The 19,423-nt window shown below is 43.2% G+C and overlaps 2 protein-coding genes across 3 annotated transcripts; one reads left to right on the forward strand and one right to left on the reverse strand.

The window, feature by feature from the left end:
* The first annotated feature begins 4,623 nt into the window (after positions 1 to 4,623).
* LOC108652172 (protease inhibitor carrapatin) lies at positions 4,624 to 5,914 on the forward strand. Its single transcript, XM_018102274.3, has 3 exons — positions 4,624 to 4,794; positions 4,852 to 5,503; positions 5,571 to 5,914. The coding sequence occupies exons 1-2, from the start codon at positions 4,662 to 4,664 to the stop codon at positions 5,058 to 5,060; spliced, it is 342 nt and encodes a 113-aa protein (XP_017957763.1). The 5' UTR covers positions 4,624 to 4,661; the 3' UTR covers positions 5,061 to 5,503; positions 5,571 to 5,914.
* A 1,919-nt stretch (positions 5,915 to 7,833) lies between these two features.
* On the reverse strand, positions 7,834 to 17,767 carry LOC108649033 (uncharacterized). 2 transcript variants are annotated; one of them, XM_018098027.3, is made up of 12 exons: positions 17,222 to 17,767; positions 13,942 to 14,867; positions 13,531 to 13,849; positions 13,002 to 13,438; positions 12,708 to 12,945; positions 11,597 to 12,599; positions 11,319 to 11,530; positions 10,945 to 11,256; positions 10,700 to 10,883; positions 9,713 to 9,886; positions 9,522 to 9,653; positions 7,834 to 9,454 (listed from the first exon to the last, which is right to left on the reverse strand). In XM_018098027.3, exons 2-12 carry the CDS (start codon positions 14,849 to 14,851, stop codon positions 9,296 to 9,298), a joined length of 4,080 nt encoding a protein of 1,359 aa, XP_017953516.1. In that variant the 5' UTR covers positions 14,852 to 14,867; positions 17,222 to 17,767; the 3' UTR covers positions 7,834 to 9,295. The 2 variants fall into 2 exon arrangements, with proteins under 2 accessions (XP_017953516.1, XP_089116384.1); XM_089260258.1 differs by lacking the exon at positions 17,222 to 17,767 and adding an exon at positions 16,247 to 16,268.
* Between the last annotated feature and the right edge of the window lie 1,656 nt (positions 17,768 to 19,423).

A 19,423-nucleotide genomic window follows, 5' to 3' on the forward strand; every position in this document is an offset into this window, starting at 1 on the left:
TTTGCATTGGGTGCACTTAAGATATTTCTTAAAGCCGTTATAACTTTATTGATACTTAGGTATACTTATATTAAGCGGAAGTGACTGGAGGTATTGTAAAAGAGATACCCTATAAAGTACGAATGCTTGTAAACTATGAAAAGAACTTTGTTTTTCTAAGAATGGATGCAGTACGGAGCGAGGAAGTGAAAGAGAGACAAAAATAGAGAAGGATAGATAGTGTGTGTGTGAGAGAGAGAAAGAGAGAGAGTGATTCAGAACGACCTAAAGAGTAAAAGGGTAAGAAGTAAGAAGAAGTAAAAAGCAAGAGTATCGAAAGGAAAAAGAAGAAATAAAAGAAAATAATGAATGACAATAGCGAATATAGAATAGAAAGCAGAGAGTAGGAAATAGAGATAGGTGAATAAAAAATAGAAAATAGAGAGTATATAATAGAGAATGGACAGTAGGTTATAGAGAATAGTGATTCGACTATCGACAGTAGAGAATGGAGAATAGGGAATGGAGAATAGAGAATAGAGATTAGACAATGGACAATAGAGAATGGAGAACAGAGATTGGACAGAAAGGAGAGTTGAGAATAGAGCATTAAAAATAGAGCATAGAGCATAGAGCATAGAGCATAGAGCATAGAGCATAGAGCATAGAGCATAGAGCATAGAGCATAGAGCATAGAGCATAGAGCATAGAGCATAGAGCATAGAGCATAGAGCATAGAGCATAGAGCATAGAGCATAGAGCATAGAGCATAGAGCATAGAGCATGGAGCATAGAGCATAGAGCATAGAGCATAGAGCATAGAGCATAGATTATAAAGAGAGTGAGAATGAATATAAATAATTGTATAAATCTCTTACACCATTCGAGGAATAGAGTGAGAAGAGAAAGCATGATCCTCTCTTACAATCGTTTCAGATTTCCATGATCAGAGGCATACAGCTAAAGAGAATGCTACATGGAGTAACTTCTTCCTCTTAATTTACTTCACTTTACTTTTTGCTGTTATTCTATACCTCTCAGCCTATCATTCTTGCTCAGTCCTTAAGAATAATTTCGCGTTTAGCAAATCACAACTCTTATAGTCAGCTATATCCCACCCTATTATATTCTGCTTAGTACAGGGTATAGCTCTGCTATCGCCGTGCGCTAATCGTAGGTTTTTTTTCGCCGAAAACCAATTGCAAATGGTCATTAGAATAAAAGCAGTTCAGCTTGAGCTCGTTTTTGGTCTTTGAGTTGAATCGGAAGCCGCGTATCAATGCCATAAATAATACTTCAAATTGCATGGGGCGTTTAAGCATTGACAATTTGGCCGTGTGGGGTGCCTCATACTAATTTAGCTGCGTGCTGGGTTAATAATGATATACCAATTGATACGCTCTTGGGACCGTCCAAATTATTCAAAAGTCCAAATGCCAAACGATCGGGCGAGCACAACAACGAGTCGGCCAAGTCTCTGGCCAATTGTTTGTGGCCAGATGATCAGTGGACCATTGCCACCAGACGCGACTGCCAGCGAAAAGGAAAAAGCAAAAAGCAAAAACAACAAAAACAATTTATGCAGCGAAATGCAACAATAAATCTCATTTTATGCAGCGCAGAGAGAACGGCCCTTTTATAGGTAACGCTAATGTAGCCCAAAATTGAACTTGACATTTGAATGCCCAATTAACCGTGACGTGTGCGCGAGCAGCACGTCCAGATGCCCAGCCTCCGGCTCATCCCCAGCTTCTGCCTCTGCCTGCTCTCTAGCTGGACAGTTGGAGGAGCAGCAGCTCGCCATTTGAGGTCAAGTTTTTTGGGCATTCCAATGCGTTATGTTTTATTGGAGCAATATAGCAATGCATTGTGCCGGATGTATACATATATACATATATTTCTTCATATCTATATATATATATAGCTCCCCAATCAGCTTTGGCTGCTAATTAACCCACTTTCTAAGAGCGCGCGACCTTTTTTATCTGCGCCATTCGAATCAGGGGCCCCAGCCATGTGCAAAATTTGCCTGCCATTAAAGAGAAGGAGAAGGAGAAAATTTGCTCAATGGACATTAGATATACGGGACACTGGACAGTGGACTGTGGACATTGGCCAGCTTGGTCTGCATGCGATTCTCACGCATGCCAAATGCGCAATGTGGCTATTGCATGCGCGTCGCTGGCTGGTCGTTGTCTTCCTCCTTTGGCATCGTCTATAAAATCACGATAAATATTTATACCGCACTTAGATTTATGGTGATTCATATCGCTCCAGCAGAAGTCAACGGCCAATGGGCATCGGCGGGGTGGCGGCGGCAGCATGGGCCATAAACATTTTTATTAGCCATAATTGCACAATCGAATCCAAGCGACTGATTCATTTGCGTGCATTGGCCAAAAGCGTCAAATCGCCAGATATGAATTTGTTTATTAAGTGCCTGCCAAACTTGTTGCATTGCATTTGTCAGCAATCTGGACGGGTCACAAGATTTCGTTATCTAGACTAGCCTTGACACGCCACACACCATCGATAAACGGCCCTAACGGTCTTTATTTCCTCTCATTTTTGTTTGCTTGTGGCCAATAGCGGTAATCGTAAATGGCCAGAAAACTATTTTGCCAGCACATAAAATGCAACATTTAAATTAATAGAATTATGTTCGCTAATTTTGTTTAATAGCTCAACTAGCGAACAAGTCCCGGGGCCTCACGATCACCTCACGATATATGCATATATATATATATACATATTTATATATATTTATACAAATTCATTTGACTATAAAGCATTGATATATTGCCCAAAGCAGGATAGCTTTTTATTGTTTTTTTAAATGTCAAAGCACTTTACAAAATGCATATATTTGCATTTCAAATTAAATGTATAGAAAATGACATTAGATAACGGTGTAAACCTATTCCTATCAAAGAAGAAAACGCTGAGTGGGCTGAGCTATGCTTGCAATGTTCACGGGAATGCTAGAATTAAGAGGATCATATCTAGCATATCTATAAACATATATTGTAATTGCAAATCAATTGGTCTTCTACTTACAGAGATCGTTGGGTTTGTATGTAGACTTATCTTCTTGCTAGGTAAACATTGCTATCTATATAAGCTGGTGACTTGTAATATGGTGTATTTATACAATATATGTACAATATATACAATATATGTACAATATTACAATGTATATGCAATATATATAATTGCATTACGAAGATTAAAACATAGAACTTATATGTATTGTATATATCTCTGCTGATTGATAGTATGGTAAATCGTGTAATTTTTTATCTTTCGTCGTATTAAATAAATAATGAGCATTTATGCTGTTAACTTAAACAGTGATCTGCTCTATATAATGCCTAACATGATCCTCACTTTCCGAGATCTCCTCTTCAGATAGATCTATAACTGATATAAATGATATGCTCATAAAGTAATCTAGGTTTTCGAGCAGCCCTAGTGTCCCACTGCTGCTCTACTTGGTTATTCCTATATATTCCATATTCCTATTTCGAATATTTTTAAATGCTAGATTATTTCCTTCACTTTGTCGCTCTTATTGTTTTTCCTTAACAAACGAATTTTAGATAAATTTGATTTCTAATTTATTTTATTTTTTATTTTTATTTTTTTTTGTCAGAATTTATTTGTTTTTTTTTTGTCAGCACTTTTGTGCAGCCTTCAAATGACGTTGGCTATAAATATAAATAAACGCCTGATCAATGACACATTGGCAACCGTAAACTGTGATAATGTATTTGACTGTATAATTGGGCTTGGTGGTGGCCCCCGGCCATGGGAGCGTTTGGGGCCCTGTCAGGCGCGTAAGTGGCGCTAAGTGTTTTCTCTTGTTACTTACAAATGCAAATTGTCGAATGACAAAATTCATTTCAATTGCTGCAATTTATTGCATGCGCAGTCGCAGCTCGGCCGTGCTTCCTTTTGACCCAGTTTGTGTGAGCGCGCGCTGCACTAATACCAGGCATCCTCCTTCAATGGCCAAACTAGTTTCAAGTTATTTAACGCATGCATTGCGTGTGTCAGCAGCCAGCATGAGAGAGAGAGAGAGACAGAGAGTGAGCGATATTCATATATGCATGTATGTTTGTATTGCTGGCCTTGATCTAGAATTTCGATTTTTCCGATGCTTGCGATTTCGTTTGCGTTATGCGAGACGAGCATGTCCCCATGCTCAGGCGTCTGTACGACGCGGCGTATGCGCGATGGCATCTGATCTTCACTCGTTCGACGTTGCGTAATCTCGTTTTGTGTACTAAGTACCGGTTTAAACGCACACTGGACCAGTTCACAATATATACATACATATATTTCGACTCATATGCATCTAAGTATGCAGCAGAGCCAATCGAAGACCAGACTCCGCTTGCGTTGAGTTTGTTTCTGCACTTATAATTTATTGAGAAATTTAATTGAATTCGCTTGGCCAACCGGTCGCATAATTTTGGCCCCTGATTACGGATTGAGCAATTCGCATGACGTGTTAAACATTTGGCATTTGATCGTTCTATATATCTTTTGCAAAACAATTGGTTCTATCTTTGAGTTTGATGGAAAAACAGTTGTTAGTTCGTCACGTTCCGCACTATATAAAGGCAAGTTGATTAATATTTCTAGTTCAGTTCATTCTCTGCATTAAGCTGCCCTACATAATGAGGTGTTTGATTGCCTTGGTTTTGTTTTTGCTGCTGGCTGACTTGGCTTTGGGCCAGGACTACGATGATGCTCTGAATCATAGCTATAATTTTAAAGCACGAAAGAGGCATTTCGAAAAAATCAATAAAGGTTCCTGACATAAAGAAAACTTGGATGTCATTTGCGTTAACCTTTTGTCTCTTGCAGCCATTTGCTACTCGAAGCCAGACTATGGCAAATGCAAAGGAACTCGACGGCTCTGGTTCTTCAATAAGTACAAGACCAAGTGCGAGAAGTTCACATACTCGAATTGCGGCGGAAATCAAAATCGTTTCTATACCAAAGAAGAGTGCGATATATTTTGTACTGAAAAGTCCAGGGATTGGCTGAGAGAGGATGCCGCCCATGTGGGCTGATTTCCATTTCTCATAATAAGCCCAAAGAATATTCACTTTTGCTAACTAATTACTATACTATACTATATCAATTATCAGAGATTTGCAGAAGTTGATCTGTAATGTTCGATTTTTAAAGGGAAGAAGTTCAGAGAGCTTAACAATCATTTAGTAGGGAATTCGAACTCAAATATATAATTGAAATTATATAATCTGTTAATCAGTCATGAGTTGTGGAGAAACCACATTCGAGTGCATATTTGTAAACCCAATTAAGAAAACACATTTTCATTTCGAGCTGGGGATATATAAAGCAGCCTCGCATAGGCATAAATCATGCAGTATTCTCGTAATCTTCAGTGGATGAAAAATGAAAATCATATTCCATTTGTTTGCTCTGCTGATGATGGCAGCGTCTAATCCTCCACAAACAGCACTAAATAGGGTAGCAGCACATAGGAAACGTAACTACCGTATTTTAAAATAGTTTTCTTCACAGATCATATGAAAGTCATTTTGTTATTTACGCAGATATTTGCTCAGCGAAGCCGCAATATGGAAGTTGCTTTGGACATCGGCGTCTCTGGTATTACAATCCCTCTCGCAGGCGCTGTCTAACGTTTGTTCACTCCAACTGTGGCGGCAATAGCAATAAATTCGCCACTGAAGAGCAGTGCGTCAACTATTGCATGCACATATTGCCAAACTAGAAGACAAGGGAGGAGGGACATAATAATGGGAATAATTATGAAATATATATGAGAGAAAGTTTAAATAATATTGAAAGTGGAAATCAGAGTGAAATCGAAGTAAAATAGGGCTTTGTATGCAACCGACTTTGTTGAAAATTTGATTAAAAATCATTGAAATTAAAATATGCAAATATCTTTAATCCAATCCTAGGGGTAGGTAAAGTATTTTCTCTATTTTTAAGATAATTGAGTTTGCTTTCGTAGCTAAGAGAGCTGCTGAAAAGTTTTTAGGAAAAATGAAGAATAATTCCATTTGCAAATGAAATTAATCATTGATAATTAATATACGAATTTTAATGCCTTCAGAGTTAAAAAATGATATATTTGTTAGAATTAGCACCAAGCTATGTTGACAGTGTGATTAACTAAATGTTAGGCGTACTAAAAATTATTATACAGAATTCTTATATAGAATTTCTATATATAGTTTTCTTAGCTTGCAATAAAATCGTAAATAGAAAATAGAAATATATGCAGTCTTCACAGTCCCCAACTCAAAGCAACCAACGCTGTCAAGTGACTAAAAATGTTTTTTGCTTGAAGCATTTGGCGCATTTGTTGCGGCAACTAAATACGAATCGCTAGCGTTTCCAGGCACTCGCCAGAAGCGCGTTTCACTGACAAACGGCGATTTTTGGTACAATTTTTAGCAGGCGCGCAGCAGTGGGCAACAGACGTAAAACAGCTGCAGAGTGCTTTGCTAATTTACGGCTGCTTTAAATAGGCGGCAAGTGTATATACACACGCGCGCACACACAGACGCTCGGAGGCACAGAGACACACCAACACACGCGCATATGCGTGTAAGTGAGCAAGGGCTGGGCAAACATTGCGCTGCTTGCTCGCATTCGGAACAGGCGAACAGCTTTCGCAGCAGCGAGCGCTTTTTGCATTTGTGTTTGGGCTTTTTGTTTTGTTTGAGTGCTGTCGTTGTTGTTGTTTGTTTTTATTGCTGTTGCTGCTGTTCTCGCTGTCACAGCGAAAGCTCGTACGAAAGTTTTGCGTGCATGCTCATACTTATACACAAGTAAATGTGTGTGTGTGTGTGTATGTTTATACACATATACACATGTATATATGCAAGCTTATATCTGTTTTCCATTGAATGGCAACAATGGCAATGGCGAAATCGAAGCATAAAGTCACGCAATTTCAATTACAAATAAACGCATAAGCAATGCCAAAGCCAAAGCCAAAGCCGAAGCCGCAGCCAAATGCCAGGCTGGCTGGCAAATTTTCTATGGCCAATAATAATGCTTGTAATAATGAAATTGTGATAAGCTGTGCGCCACAAATTGCACGCTAGCAAACGACGCAAGAGACGCGAAATAATTTAAACCGTTAAGCGCTGGCTGCGGCGGCATCAAGCGTCGTCATTCTGGCTAGTATCATCACAGGCCCCCCTCTCTTCCTCTCTCCCCCTCTCGTTTCCAGCTCTCTCGTTCCCACTCGCTATCGTGTTGCTTGGCAACATTTGACGCACGCCGGCAACATATTGCTGGCAACATTAGCGCGTGTGTGCGTGTGCCAGGGAATCACTGGCTGCAAGCTGGAGCTGAAGTTGGAGTTGGACTTGGAGTCGTTGTCGGGGCAATCGCTCTGCGCTTTGGTGTTTGCCAATTAATATTCGTATGATCAAATGCTTAACGCATTTAGCCTTACAGAAAGAGCGAAAATAAACTAAAAAACCAACAACAAACCGGCTCACGTCCAACCTGTGTAAATGATCTACGTTCTCTGACGCACAGATGCGGCGAATTGATGCTGCCAAGCTGCAATCGTTTAAGCCGCGGCCTGTGGGAAAGTGCGCCTTAATTGAATTTAAGGCCGGCCAGGTTAGGCCAGGCCACTCCACATGGCAAATACAATAAATTAAATGATAAACAGACTGTGCACTCATTTAATTACATACATACATTATTATGCATTTATTTAGTATGAATTTGTTGTATAAGGTTTGCCTTTAGTTGTACATATGGATTTATGCATGCATGCTGGCTGGCTAGCATGCATGTGCGTATTTGCTCAATATTTCAATAATGTTTTTCCTTTTCGTATGTTTGTTTGGTAAACTTGTTTATGCAATTTGACGAAGACAAATCAGGTTTACAGGTATTTTTTATTATTTTATTTTTATTTATTTTTTCGGTAAACATGTTATTATTTTTTGTATTTTTTTTTCTGCTATATATTTTTTATGCATAGATCGCTATTAAATTTCATTAGTTATGCACTAGGCTGTATGTGTGTATTTGTTTGTATATAGTTCTTCGATTTGGATGTAGTTTATATATGTATGTATATAGGTGCAAATGCACATTAATTATAGTAGACTTTTTCACATGATTTAATGATTTAATGATTTAATGGATAGGTACTTCTTATGAGCATTCTTGTACCATACAGCAGGCTAACATTTAAAGCATTGCACACATCGAGAGAGATAGAGACATGAAATGTATATTATTATAAAATAAAAATTAACTAAAAATTTTGTGTTTAACAAATGATAACAACAAGGCTTTGCCTTAAATTAATTTCAAATAAAATCAAAGACTAGTTTAAAAATATGCATATTTTTTCAAAGTTTAAAAATAACAAATGAAAACAAATGCCTCACAAATATTCAAATGTAATTTTCATTTGCTTCAATTTGAATTTATTTATTTATTTATTTTTTTCATTTAATTTTGTTGTATTTTTTAAGCTAATTTGCTTATAACTTGTATGCGTTGTATTTCATTTTGATTAGAGTTTTGTGAATTGATTTAAAATTATATAACAACGCGCAGTGTCTCATGGGATTAGTTTATGTATATATATATATGTATATATATGTTTATATATTTATCGCTTGTATATAGCCAATTTGTATTTTGTTTAATGTATTTTTTTTGGATATGAATTTTTCATTGCTTTTTTAAGCAGTTCGCTGTGTCAATTGTCTTACAGCTTTTAACATCAATAAAATTGTTTATGTGCCAATAGTATGTTAATAAATTTATACTTTATACTCGTTTCATGGATTAGATAAATAGCTAAAAATTTGCTAAAACTTGAATACACATACGTTTAGTATTTAATGTATGTGTGTGTGTGTATATATAGTTAAATGCAATTGCCTTTTTTTATAGATACGTAAAAAGTTGTAAATGCATTTTTGTTTTTGTTGATATTCATGAATATTGTGCGTTCGATTCTCAAATAGTTTAGCTTGAATAAAGCTGGATTCTTTCTGGAGTATCCAAACATATGTATGTGTGTGTATTTATATATATTGCATAAAAAATTGTTTGTGCCTTTTGTAAAAAGTCTTTCTGTTGTTCTCTGCGCAAGGACTAGTTTCAATTCTGATTGGAAAAATTCCAACTAAAGCTTGAACAACGCTCCATAGTTGGTCAGGCAAAATAGTTTGGCGCACAGGCTGCGACTGCGACTGTGAGTGCGATTCGTGTGGTTGGCCATAGACTGAGTGGTTTTACGGGCGATGGCCAGCTCCTGGCTCTATTTGCTGCCACCGCCACCGCCACCGCAGTACTCGCCCTGCAGCATGCCATTGTCCAGGAGCAGCGACGGCGTCGTCGCAATGCCATCGCGCAGCGCCAGCTGATAGGCCACCTCGAAGGCCTGGCCCAGCGTCAGTATGATCTCGCTGGCCAGATCCTATAAAGAAAACACAATAGTACATTTATCATAAGAATATAGATACTTTATCCTGCGGAGTTCTTACTGTGCTCTGCACTAGAAACACATGGCAATAGTGCATGTCCTGCTCCTTGGTGATGTAGGCAAAGTGCCGCAGATCCTCCGAGTCCTGGCAGGCGCAATTGATGTTCTGTATCTCATGCTCGCAGATGACACGCTATAAGCATCAATTGGATTAGTACGTAGCTCTTCTATTCACCATTCCCCCACACCTACCCTGCTGGACACGTCTATGAACTCCACGCCCCTGTGGCAAATGGCCAGGGACAGCGGCGCCCCCTGTTTGTGCACCTCTTTGTTCGCCTGATCCCCGGAGGCCTTCAGCTTCTGTATTGATTTCTTTGTGGACTCCGTGCCACGCAGTTCTTTCACAACCGTTGAGCCTAGGTACTGGGGAGAGCATAGAATAGTGGAAATTAGTATGAAATGAAATAATTCAATCGGCTGTTATCGACTAGGGAATACTCGTTCGGTGTTCTATTAAAGTGGATATGTTCTAAAGTCTTAGAAATAAAAAATCTAAGTGTAAAATCAACAGAATGTTAACCTAGAAAAGTGTAGTCTTTCATATAAAACATAATATTGGTAAGATCTTACTGGGTTTCTTCGTTCCTAAGAGGAATCAAATCTATCTGCGAGATCTGATATTACAATATAATCAGCTGAGACTAAAGTTTTTGTATATATCCCAATTTATCATATACTTTATGAAGCAGCTATTGCATCTGTATATAAAATGAGAATCTATAAATGGACAAACAAATTAAAAGCATACTTAATATTATGATTATAATGATTAGTGTTCAATTTCGAGCTGTATAGCATTTATCCTATATCCTCTTTTGACTTTGTTTGACAACTTTCTAGTTCTTCCTATATGGGTAAAAAATAATAGTGCTCTCAAGTTGATATATTTTGTTGTTGTTAATGGAGTGGGGAGATAAAGTCGCTAATTTGAAAATACACTATATGGGGTAACTTCATTAAAAGCAGACAAAGAAACAGCAAAGCTAATATACCCGTTTCACTTTGCAAGTGAGTGTAAACTCACAATTTATTTATCAAATGCAGCAGCTAATCCGAATAATCAATTTCCCAATTTTAGTTAAATATCTTTTTAATGATTTCATAAAACCAATACGCCCTCTTTCACAACCGCCAGGAGTATTATGAAATTAGATATTGAGCTCAAGGTAGACTCACCTGGACCTCGTATTTGATGTGCTCATTAAGCAGAGTTTGCGCTGAGTGGCGCCACTGGGTGGTGCGCATGTTGGCGGGCAGCCCCAGCAGCAGCTCGGAGGGTGCGCGTATCTGAAGCGGAGCCGTTGATGGGTCAGCCTCAATAGTTTTGAGTGCCGGCGGTGCAGGCGGCGGTGGTGCGGGACTGCAAGATGTATAATTCAATTAACTAAATCTAAATTGGACATTTATACTATATAGTCTACCGATTCTTGCGATAGCCCGTTATGGAGTTCCGATGCGGCAGCGCAATCGTGGTTGGCTGCGTGGTGGTGCCGGTGGTGGCCGTCGTGGCTGTGCCGGCCAGGGCTTCCTTGTTGCCGTTCGTTGTCATTTTGTTGGTACCGTTGTTCTCGGCCAGCGGCGTCTTCTGTGACTTCGACTCGCGCATTTGCCGGATGAAGGCCAGCGATTGCAGAATGCGCCGGCGATGGCCCAACTTGTTGATCTCGAGCACAGTCTGCAGCTCCACGTCCCAGACCCCGCAGACGCTATCGATTGTGTTGTACAGGTGCTTGCTGGCAATGCGAGGCAATAAAGATTGTTAGGCTAATTCGGCTGGTAGAGATCGCGTACTCACTTGAAGAACTCGAGGTATTCGGGCAGCGCGATGCTGTGCAGCCACTGCTGCAGCGTGGCCACGCCCGGCTGCTTGTTCTCCTGCTGCGTCTTGAGGGGCACCTGGGGCAGAAACTCCGCCGGCGGCAGGGTCTCCACGAAGCGCAGCAGCTTGGCCGCGTCCCGCTCGGGGATGTGCAGCAGCGGTATATCCGGCTCCTCGAACACATTGCGCTGGAATGGAGAAGGCAACGACATGGTGGATCAATTGGAATCACTAGGAGATCTCTTTCAGCTTACCACAAACTTGTAGTTATCGTAGCCATTTTCGAAGAGTATGCGCTCCAGGTGCAACAGGCCCGCGTTGCGCAGCCGCAGGGCCAGCTCGCGGCGCTCCGGCAGCACCTCGAGATCCTCAAAGTCCAGCTCGATGTCGTGGGTGGGCGTTATGTTCGTGTTGAGGATGCCGCTGCCGAAGTTCTCAATGATCTCGGAGATCTTCTTGCGCGCCTCCTCCGCATTGAAGGGGCTCAGCAGATTCAGCGAGTTGCGCGCTATCGAGTGACCGCTGCCGGGAGACTTTGCCGGCGACTTGGCTGGCGATTTGACGGGCGACTTGCCAGCCGACTTGGTGGGCGACTTGTCGGGCTTGTGCGTGGACAAGTTCTCGGTCTCGGTGTTGCCATTCGTTTCCAGCTTCACTTCGGCACTGTGCTGGGTGGGCGTGGTCGGTGGTTTCACGAACTTGCGCTCCGGCACCTGCGGCTTGGTTGGGATCGGCGGGCGCACACGTGGCGGCGGCACCTGCTCGGCTTGCACCTTCGGCTCCGGGTGCTCCTTGTGCTCCTTGTGGGAGGCGCCTTTGAGCAGGCCGGCAAAGGGCACATCGCTCACAAACTCCTCCACGTAGTCGGTGGTGGAGTGCGAGAGGCTGTGATCCGAGCACGAAATGCTCGAGCTGAGCGAGCCCGACGACGGAGCCGGACAGCGCGGCACCACCGTCACCGTATCGTCGTAATCGTAGCCCGGCGTGCTCAGCGTCGGCAGCAGCTTCGACGGCGACGAGCCCGTCTCGATCATCAGCTGCTGCGCCGCCTGCAGCTGCAGCAGCGCCGATCGCCGCTTGTACTCCTGGCTCAGTGGACGAATGCGCTCGTGTATGGTGCGCTCGGCCTGGCTAGAGCTGGGTGGCGGATGATCCGGCGTCGGTGGCTGCTTGTAGTGCGTGGGACTGCTCGGAATTTGCTGCTTCGCATCGCAGTTCTGCTCGGCGTCTTCCGTCTTATCGGCCACATTTATAGAGCTGTCGCAGGGGGACAAGAAGGAAGAGAAATAGTTAATCAAATGAGAGTAGATCAGTTGTTCAACTGGAGATCGGCAATCCTAGGGAGTAGCTTCACTGCCCACTCACCAGCTGTTGCGGTTCCGTTTGAGCTTGCGGTTGGGATTGTACGATTTGAGGGTGGCGCTCTCGCAGCTCTTGAGCAGCTCCTTGGAGAGTCTGGTCGAGGCGCTGCGCTGCGCCGGAATGGGTCGCTTCATGGAGTTGTTGGCATGGGCAGCCGGAGCTGGTGACTCTCCGCTTGAATTTGGCACACTTGTCTCGCTGTTCAGCTCCGAGCTGCTGCACTGGCGATCCAGCATGTCGTCTGGGCGGATGCAAATATGAGCATTACTTGTAGTTATTAGTTAGGGAGTCACTCACTGCTGGAGCTGAGGCTCATGCTGCCGTCCACGGCGGAGCGCGTGCTCTGCCTGGCGCTGGCGTAGAGGCGATCGTTGCGCTGCCGCTCGCGCAGCTGCGTCTCATCGAAGCTCATGCCGCCGACGCTGCCGTGGCTCTGATGCGAGTAGGGACTCTCGCTGGCGGGCGGACGTCGGCGTCCCGCCGCTATCGGCTGCCCCTGGCCCTGGCTGGATGGCGAGCTGTAGCCGAACTGCTGGCCCGGGCCGACGTGCGTGGGCGAGACGGAGAGATTGCGACGCGGCGGCTTCTTGGGCGGTCCGCTGGGCGCAAAGGTGCTCATCACAATGGGCTGAGCGCCGCCGCCGGTGGAGCAGCGCGAGCGCGGCGACACGGACGCCGGCTCAAAGCTGCTCAGCGACGAAGAGGGACTGACACTAAAGACGCCGCCCATATCGCTGCAGAGTGTGAGAGAGAGAGAGAGAGAGAGAGAGAGAGAGGGAGAGAGTGAGTTTAGTTTGCTATAGCTCCATTTGGATATTCAACTCACTTTTGTATGTGCAGCGGCGAGTGGGCGTTGAGATCCTGGTAGAATCTGTCCTCGGGCTGGAGGGCGCTGTCCAGGGACTTGCCGCCGTTGTAGGGTCCGCCATTGCCGGCGCTGAGCCGCTGCTTGCTGTAGCCGGACTGCTGCATGGAGTGCGAGTGGTTCAGCAAGTGGTTGTTCGAGTTGAAGTGATAGTGGTTGTGCGGCTGTGGCTGTGGCTGTGGCTGCTTCGAGCTCTGGCCCCGCCCGGTTGTGTGCGAGCCGGCGTGCTGGCGGTAGATAACCTCGTCCGCCTCATCTGTGTCCATTTGGTGGCGAAAGTCTGAAGGGATTGAGTTCATTTATCTGCCTGAGCGCTTATCGCATTTGCAAATTGATGTCATTGACATAATTGCATATATTACGTATACGTACTGTTAATCACCGCAATGATGTGCTTGGTCACATGCGGTGGAAACTCGCGCAGTATATCCAGCGCAGTGCGGCCCTCGCTGTCCGTGGCCGACAGATCGATGCCCGCCCGCAGCAGAGTGCGCACCACGCTCTCCTTGCCGCACAGCGCCGCCTCATGCAGCGCCGTGCCCGAGGGCGTCAGTAGGTTCACACAGACGCCGGCCGCCAGGAGGACATCGACCACGCTCTTGTGGCCATTGCGACTGGCCAGATGGAGGCAGGTGTGCGGAAATATTGGGCGTGCCGGCGATGAGGGTGATTCGCCGCCCGCTACGGCTCCGCCTCCGCCTCCGCCTCCGCCTGCTCTGCCGCTCTCCACCGCCGCTGTGCTGAGATGTGAAATCAGTTCGGGATGCGCTCGGATGAGCATCTGCACGGCCTGCAGGCGTCCGTATTGGGCGGCCAGATCCAGCGGCGTCTCGCCCCGCGAGTTGCGCATATTGGGGTCCGCGTCGTGGGCGAGCAGCAGCGCCAGGGCGCCCGTGTGCCCGTGCTGGGCGGCACAGTGCAGCGGCGTCTCCTGCTCAATGGTCTGCAGATTGGCGTTGGCCGGCCGATACGGCTGCGTCAGCAACAGCCGCACGATGTCCGTCTCCCCCGCCCAGGCGGCCAAATGCAGCGGCGACGAACCACGCGAATCGGGCAGATTGGTGGACGCCTCATGGGCCAGCAGGAGTCGGACAATGTCCTCGTGGCCATTGAGGCAGGCGTGATGCAGCGCCGAGTAGCCGCCGCTGTCCTGCACATTGACTCCGGTGCGTCGCAGGCTGGCCAGGGGCCCGGCGCGCTTGCCCTTCTGGGCGAGCACCTTTTCGATGTGGCTGATGTTGCCGTTGCGTGCCGCCTCGAGGAACTCCTGATCCTTGCCCATGCTGACGCGTGCCTGCCTGCAATTTAATGGCCATTAATGGATGTTCTTAATCGCATTCACAATCTGCGCCGCCTTGATTCACTGCAAACGAATTATGACTGTCAAGTGTGCTTCATTAAAACGCTGCCGGCTTTGCGGCTCTTTGGCTCTTTGGCTTTTTAGCTTTTTGGCTTTTAGCACGGGTCGCCTTTTAGCTCTAATGACTTTCGCATTCAGCCCAACCCCACGACTGTCTAAGGACTGCCATTACATCAAATAATATAGCACAATAAGAGATGAAGCACTCATGTGTGTGAGTGTGTGTGTGTGTGTGTGGGTGTGCGCCCCTAGAGCCAGCCAGCCTCACGGCTGATGAAGTGCTTTCCAGCCGTTGAAATATCTTTGAGTATCTTTGATACGTGACTTTAAGGGCGTTTACAGTGGATCAAACTCCCAAATGTTATTAGAATATTTACTATGCTCTATTTGAGCTGCATGAAGTAAATATGGCTTGAGCTAATCAAGCAGGTTTTGTATATAGAGGGAATAATTGAAAGTGATGTATAGGGGAATGTCTCTATAATAAAAATGTTTGATGTTATTCCGCTTGCCATTATGTGCAAAATAATACTAACTAAAAATAATATAATACTAACTATAGTTGGCTTGGCTTCGCAAGCCCAAGACTATAATTTGCTATGAGACTTTTCCGGGTCTTACTTAATAATGGTGGCTATATACGCTAAGTTTGCTCTACTTTGTATTAGTTTTCTGTTGAGACACAATTGAGTGAATTCAGGCTCAAATTGGATAACTTTCCAACACTATACACCATAAATTACTCGGTCAGAACTTTGCAGATTTATCAAGCAAATATTTCTACAAGCACAAGCAAAGTTGATAAACAATCAACTGGCAAATCTTTTACAATATATTCACATTCGAATATTACCGATGATATATGGCTATACGAAATATTATCACTCTTGTTTGGTCACTCCATAACGGCCAACTTGGCGTTGGCTTCTGTTCACAAATATGATTTTTACCGTTTCGCAGCCTTGTTTGTATTATTCAAGCACACTTTCTAATTCAACTATTTAATACCTTGCATTGGCTTAACATTAATAACTTTACATAGGCAATTCTAACAATAGAGAAATTCGTATGTAAAATTTTGTATGAAAAAAAAAAGTGAGAGTCGTTAATGTTGGCTGATTAAAAATCGTTGTCGATTTATGTATATGAAATTTTGTTGAACTTGTGTGAAATCTCAGCCATTGTACTCCGTCTGTTCGTGTGTTCGTCTGTCGCTTAATATCGCTCTATGGGGAGACTGAAATTGAAAGCGCGCTGCCTGCCCGTCTGTCACGGCGGCTTCAATGAGATAAATACGACGCTGCAACAGATAATCACCTGCTTACACACGCGTTGTCACACACACACACACACGCACGCACACACTCACACACACATGTGCTTTTATTATGCTACTATAGAATTCAACTCAAGGTAGGTTAGGCACGTCCTGGCGCCAGCAGGAGTGGAGAGAGGGGGCAGCGGTGAGAGAACAAAGATGGAGAGAGTTAAGCGTGCGCGAGAGAGCTTTTGCATGTGTGTAACTCCAGAGAGAGAGAGAGCGAGAGAGAGACAGAGAGAGGGAGTGGGCGAGCGAGTGTGTGTATTCCTGCTCGGCCTTTGACTGGGCTACTGCCGCGCCCACCAACTAATGGGCGGGCTACGCCTCCCACTTACAACTCCATACGCAACGTTTGCTTATTTATTTATTTTTCCCGTTTTTCTTAGCCTTTCGAGAAACTGCGAGGCGTGTGCCCTGCGTCATGGGGCTGTGGGGGCGTCGACGTTAGTCCAACGGAAATTGAAGTCCATCGTAAGCGAGTTGACACTGTCGGAGGAGCAGCAGTGGGAGCAGCGCTGTCAATTGGCTTAGCTTATGAATTTATAGTGCTCTGCCATAATTGGGTCAAAGGATATTGACCTGATATGAGGCACTTGGCAAATGGCCAGACAGCGCATTGTGTGTGCATATGGGAAAATCGGCTCAATTAGCCAGACGACAGTTAGTCTGGAACACATTTCCTGTTTCCCTAGTCAACAATTTGTGTTCAAATTGAGCTGCGGGAAAACCGAGCGAAAAAAAAATCATAGTCAAAGCTGCGCTTGCTGCTGCTGCTGCTGCTGCTGCTGCTGCACTCGAAAGGCGTGTACTTCCATATACACACACGCACATCCACTCAAGCACTTGACTACTATACGAATATATACACACACACACATGAGCACGCACACTCCCACACACCAACACACACTCACACACACATTTATGGCCACTTCACAGATACATTTTCTGACTGCAATTCGTTTAGCTACCTTTTGCGATTAGTTTATTCGACTCTGTACACTATATATGTGTATGTATGTGTGTGTTCTCTAGTTGTTGTTTGTTTTTTTTTTTCTCGTATGTCTGCTGGGATGTGTGTAACTTTTCACTTCCGTTCGCTGGGCTGTGCACGTCTTCTTCAATTTAATAAATTTCATTTGATTGGCTTGCCGCGCCGTCTGCGTCTCCAGCACATTTCCATTTACGAAATGAGTTTGCAACGCCCGCGTTTCGCTCCGACCGCGCACACAGACGACACTGAGACTGATGAGACTCTGACGGACGACTCTGACGACTCGGCCAGCCCAGGCGCTGTTGGTGACTCTGACTCAGTGACTGCGACTGTGACTGTGACGCTGTCAGCGAGTGTCTGGGTCTGGGTTCCGTAAGAATTTCTGTTACACTTTTCACACATCGCACGGGGAGCATGCTCCACGCTCCGTGCTCCACGCTCCGTGCTCGGCGCTCTTTGACTCCATGCGCCGTGCACTTTGGCTCTTGTGCAACGTAAGCGCTGTCGTATCTGTAGCTGTATCTGTATTTCTGTATTTCTATCTGTATCTGTATCTGTATCTGCTGAGCAGCAATGAAAGTTGTTGTATACAATACCGCACAATAAGTTTAGATATGCTCAGCGCTTTCACTTGATTGTTTTGGCTCTGCTGCCGTCACAGTCGCCGCTCTATGCGGGCCACAGAGCGGCAGAGAGCCACAGAGACAGAGAGAGCGGGAGAGCGAGAGAGGCACTGTGCTCTCTCTGCACTGAGAATATATAATTCGTTTCTGTTTATTTACACGATAGTAGGCATTTGTTTACGTATTTTGTTGTGCTAAACTGTCAGACACCACAGTCAATCAGAGCGACAAATAGAGAGAGAGAGTGGGAGGGGGAGGGGGAGAGGGAGAGTGGCGCACTGCCAGAACGGGAGAGCGTGGGAGCGTAAGCATGGGAGAGAGTGAGAGTTGCGACTGTTGTAAAAATAGTATCAACTTGTTTCACTTTGTTGTCATCATGAATAAAGAATGTGGCAAGGGGAACGCCTCGGTTGCCACATAAATGCATTCTATGGATATATGTATATATATCTATATATATATATGATCATTAATCTAGCTGAATCATCAAATGTCTCATAAATATAAAAATAAATTCCTGTAATGCCTCACTAATGATCAAATACCTGCAACAATTGGAGCGCATAAAAGCCTGCACTATATTAATTGGAAATTTGTTTATAAATATTGTGTAATGTAACCAGGAATTTGAGTTTATTATATGGGAAAAATCTTATGAAAAATACCAGAGAATATCTCAGTTTTTATATCAAAAAGGTCTTATAAGAAACTATAAATTAATGAGAATATTTCTAAAGTGTTTAAATTTAACTGAAATTAATACTGACAGTACAAATGTATATATACATACATACATACATATATATATTTATAAAAATATTTTAAAAAATTAAAAAAAATATGCATTGTATTTTATTAATGCATTTATATATAAATATATATTTAAATACCTTAATTAAGTACTTTTCATAATATGTTATTAATATTTAGTTTTTATGTATATTCTATTTATATTTTATATTATTTACAAATAATTTTTAAATTTTTTTTAAAAAATGTATTCCTTTTATTTGTTTTTATTTATTTATTTTTAATAACTTATTAAATATTTGAGTTTTCTATAAAAAACAAGTTTTTAATTGTTTTATTTTTTATTTATGTTTTTTCTTGATTTTATTTTTTATCACCCAAATATTATTAGCGCTCACTCATAGAAATTTGTCAGTGAATAAATACATAAATTATATTTAATTTAAATTAATTTTTCATCTAATTTCATTAATTAAATTAAAATAATATTTTTATTAAAATATAATTTTATTAATTAAAATAATAATAATTAAAATAATAATTGTATTAAAATAAAATTTAAGAGGGCTTTTAATATTTACGTTTATAAACATTTCTCAATCTGTGCTTTAGGTGATGAGCTTGCATTCGTTATCAATGCGCGCGCACGCTCTTACCCGCACTCTCTCAACTCACGCGCTCTCTCTCTCTCTCTCTCTCTCTCACACACGCTCTCCCTTGTTCTCTCTCTCTGTGCTTGTTAGACATGCGTCGCTCAGCCCAGTGAGCAAAAGCTTTCTTATCAGTCTACTGCCTGGGGCTTTGTT

This window comes from Drosophila navojoa, chromosome 2 (assembly GCF_054131105.1).
Source record: "Drosophila navojoa isolate 15081-1374.11 chromosome 2, UAZ_NAV_1.0, whole genome shotgun sequence".
Taxonomy (NCBI): Eukaryota; Metazoa; Arthropoda; class Insecta; order Diptera; family Drosophilidae; genus Drosophila; species Drosophila navojoa.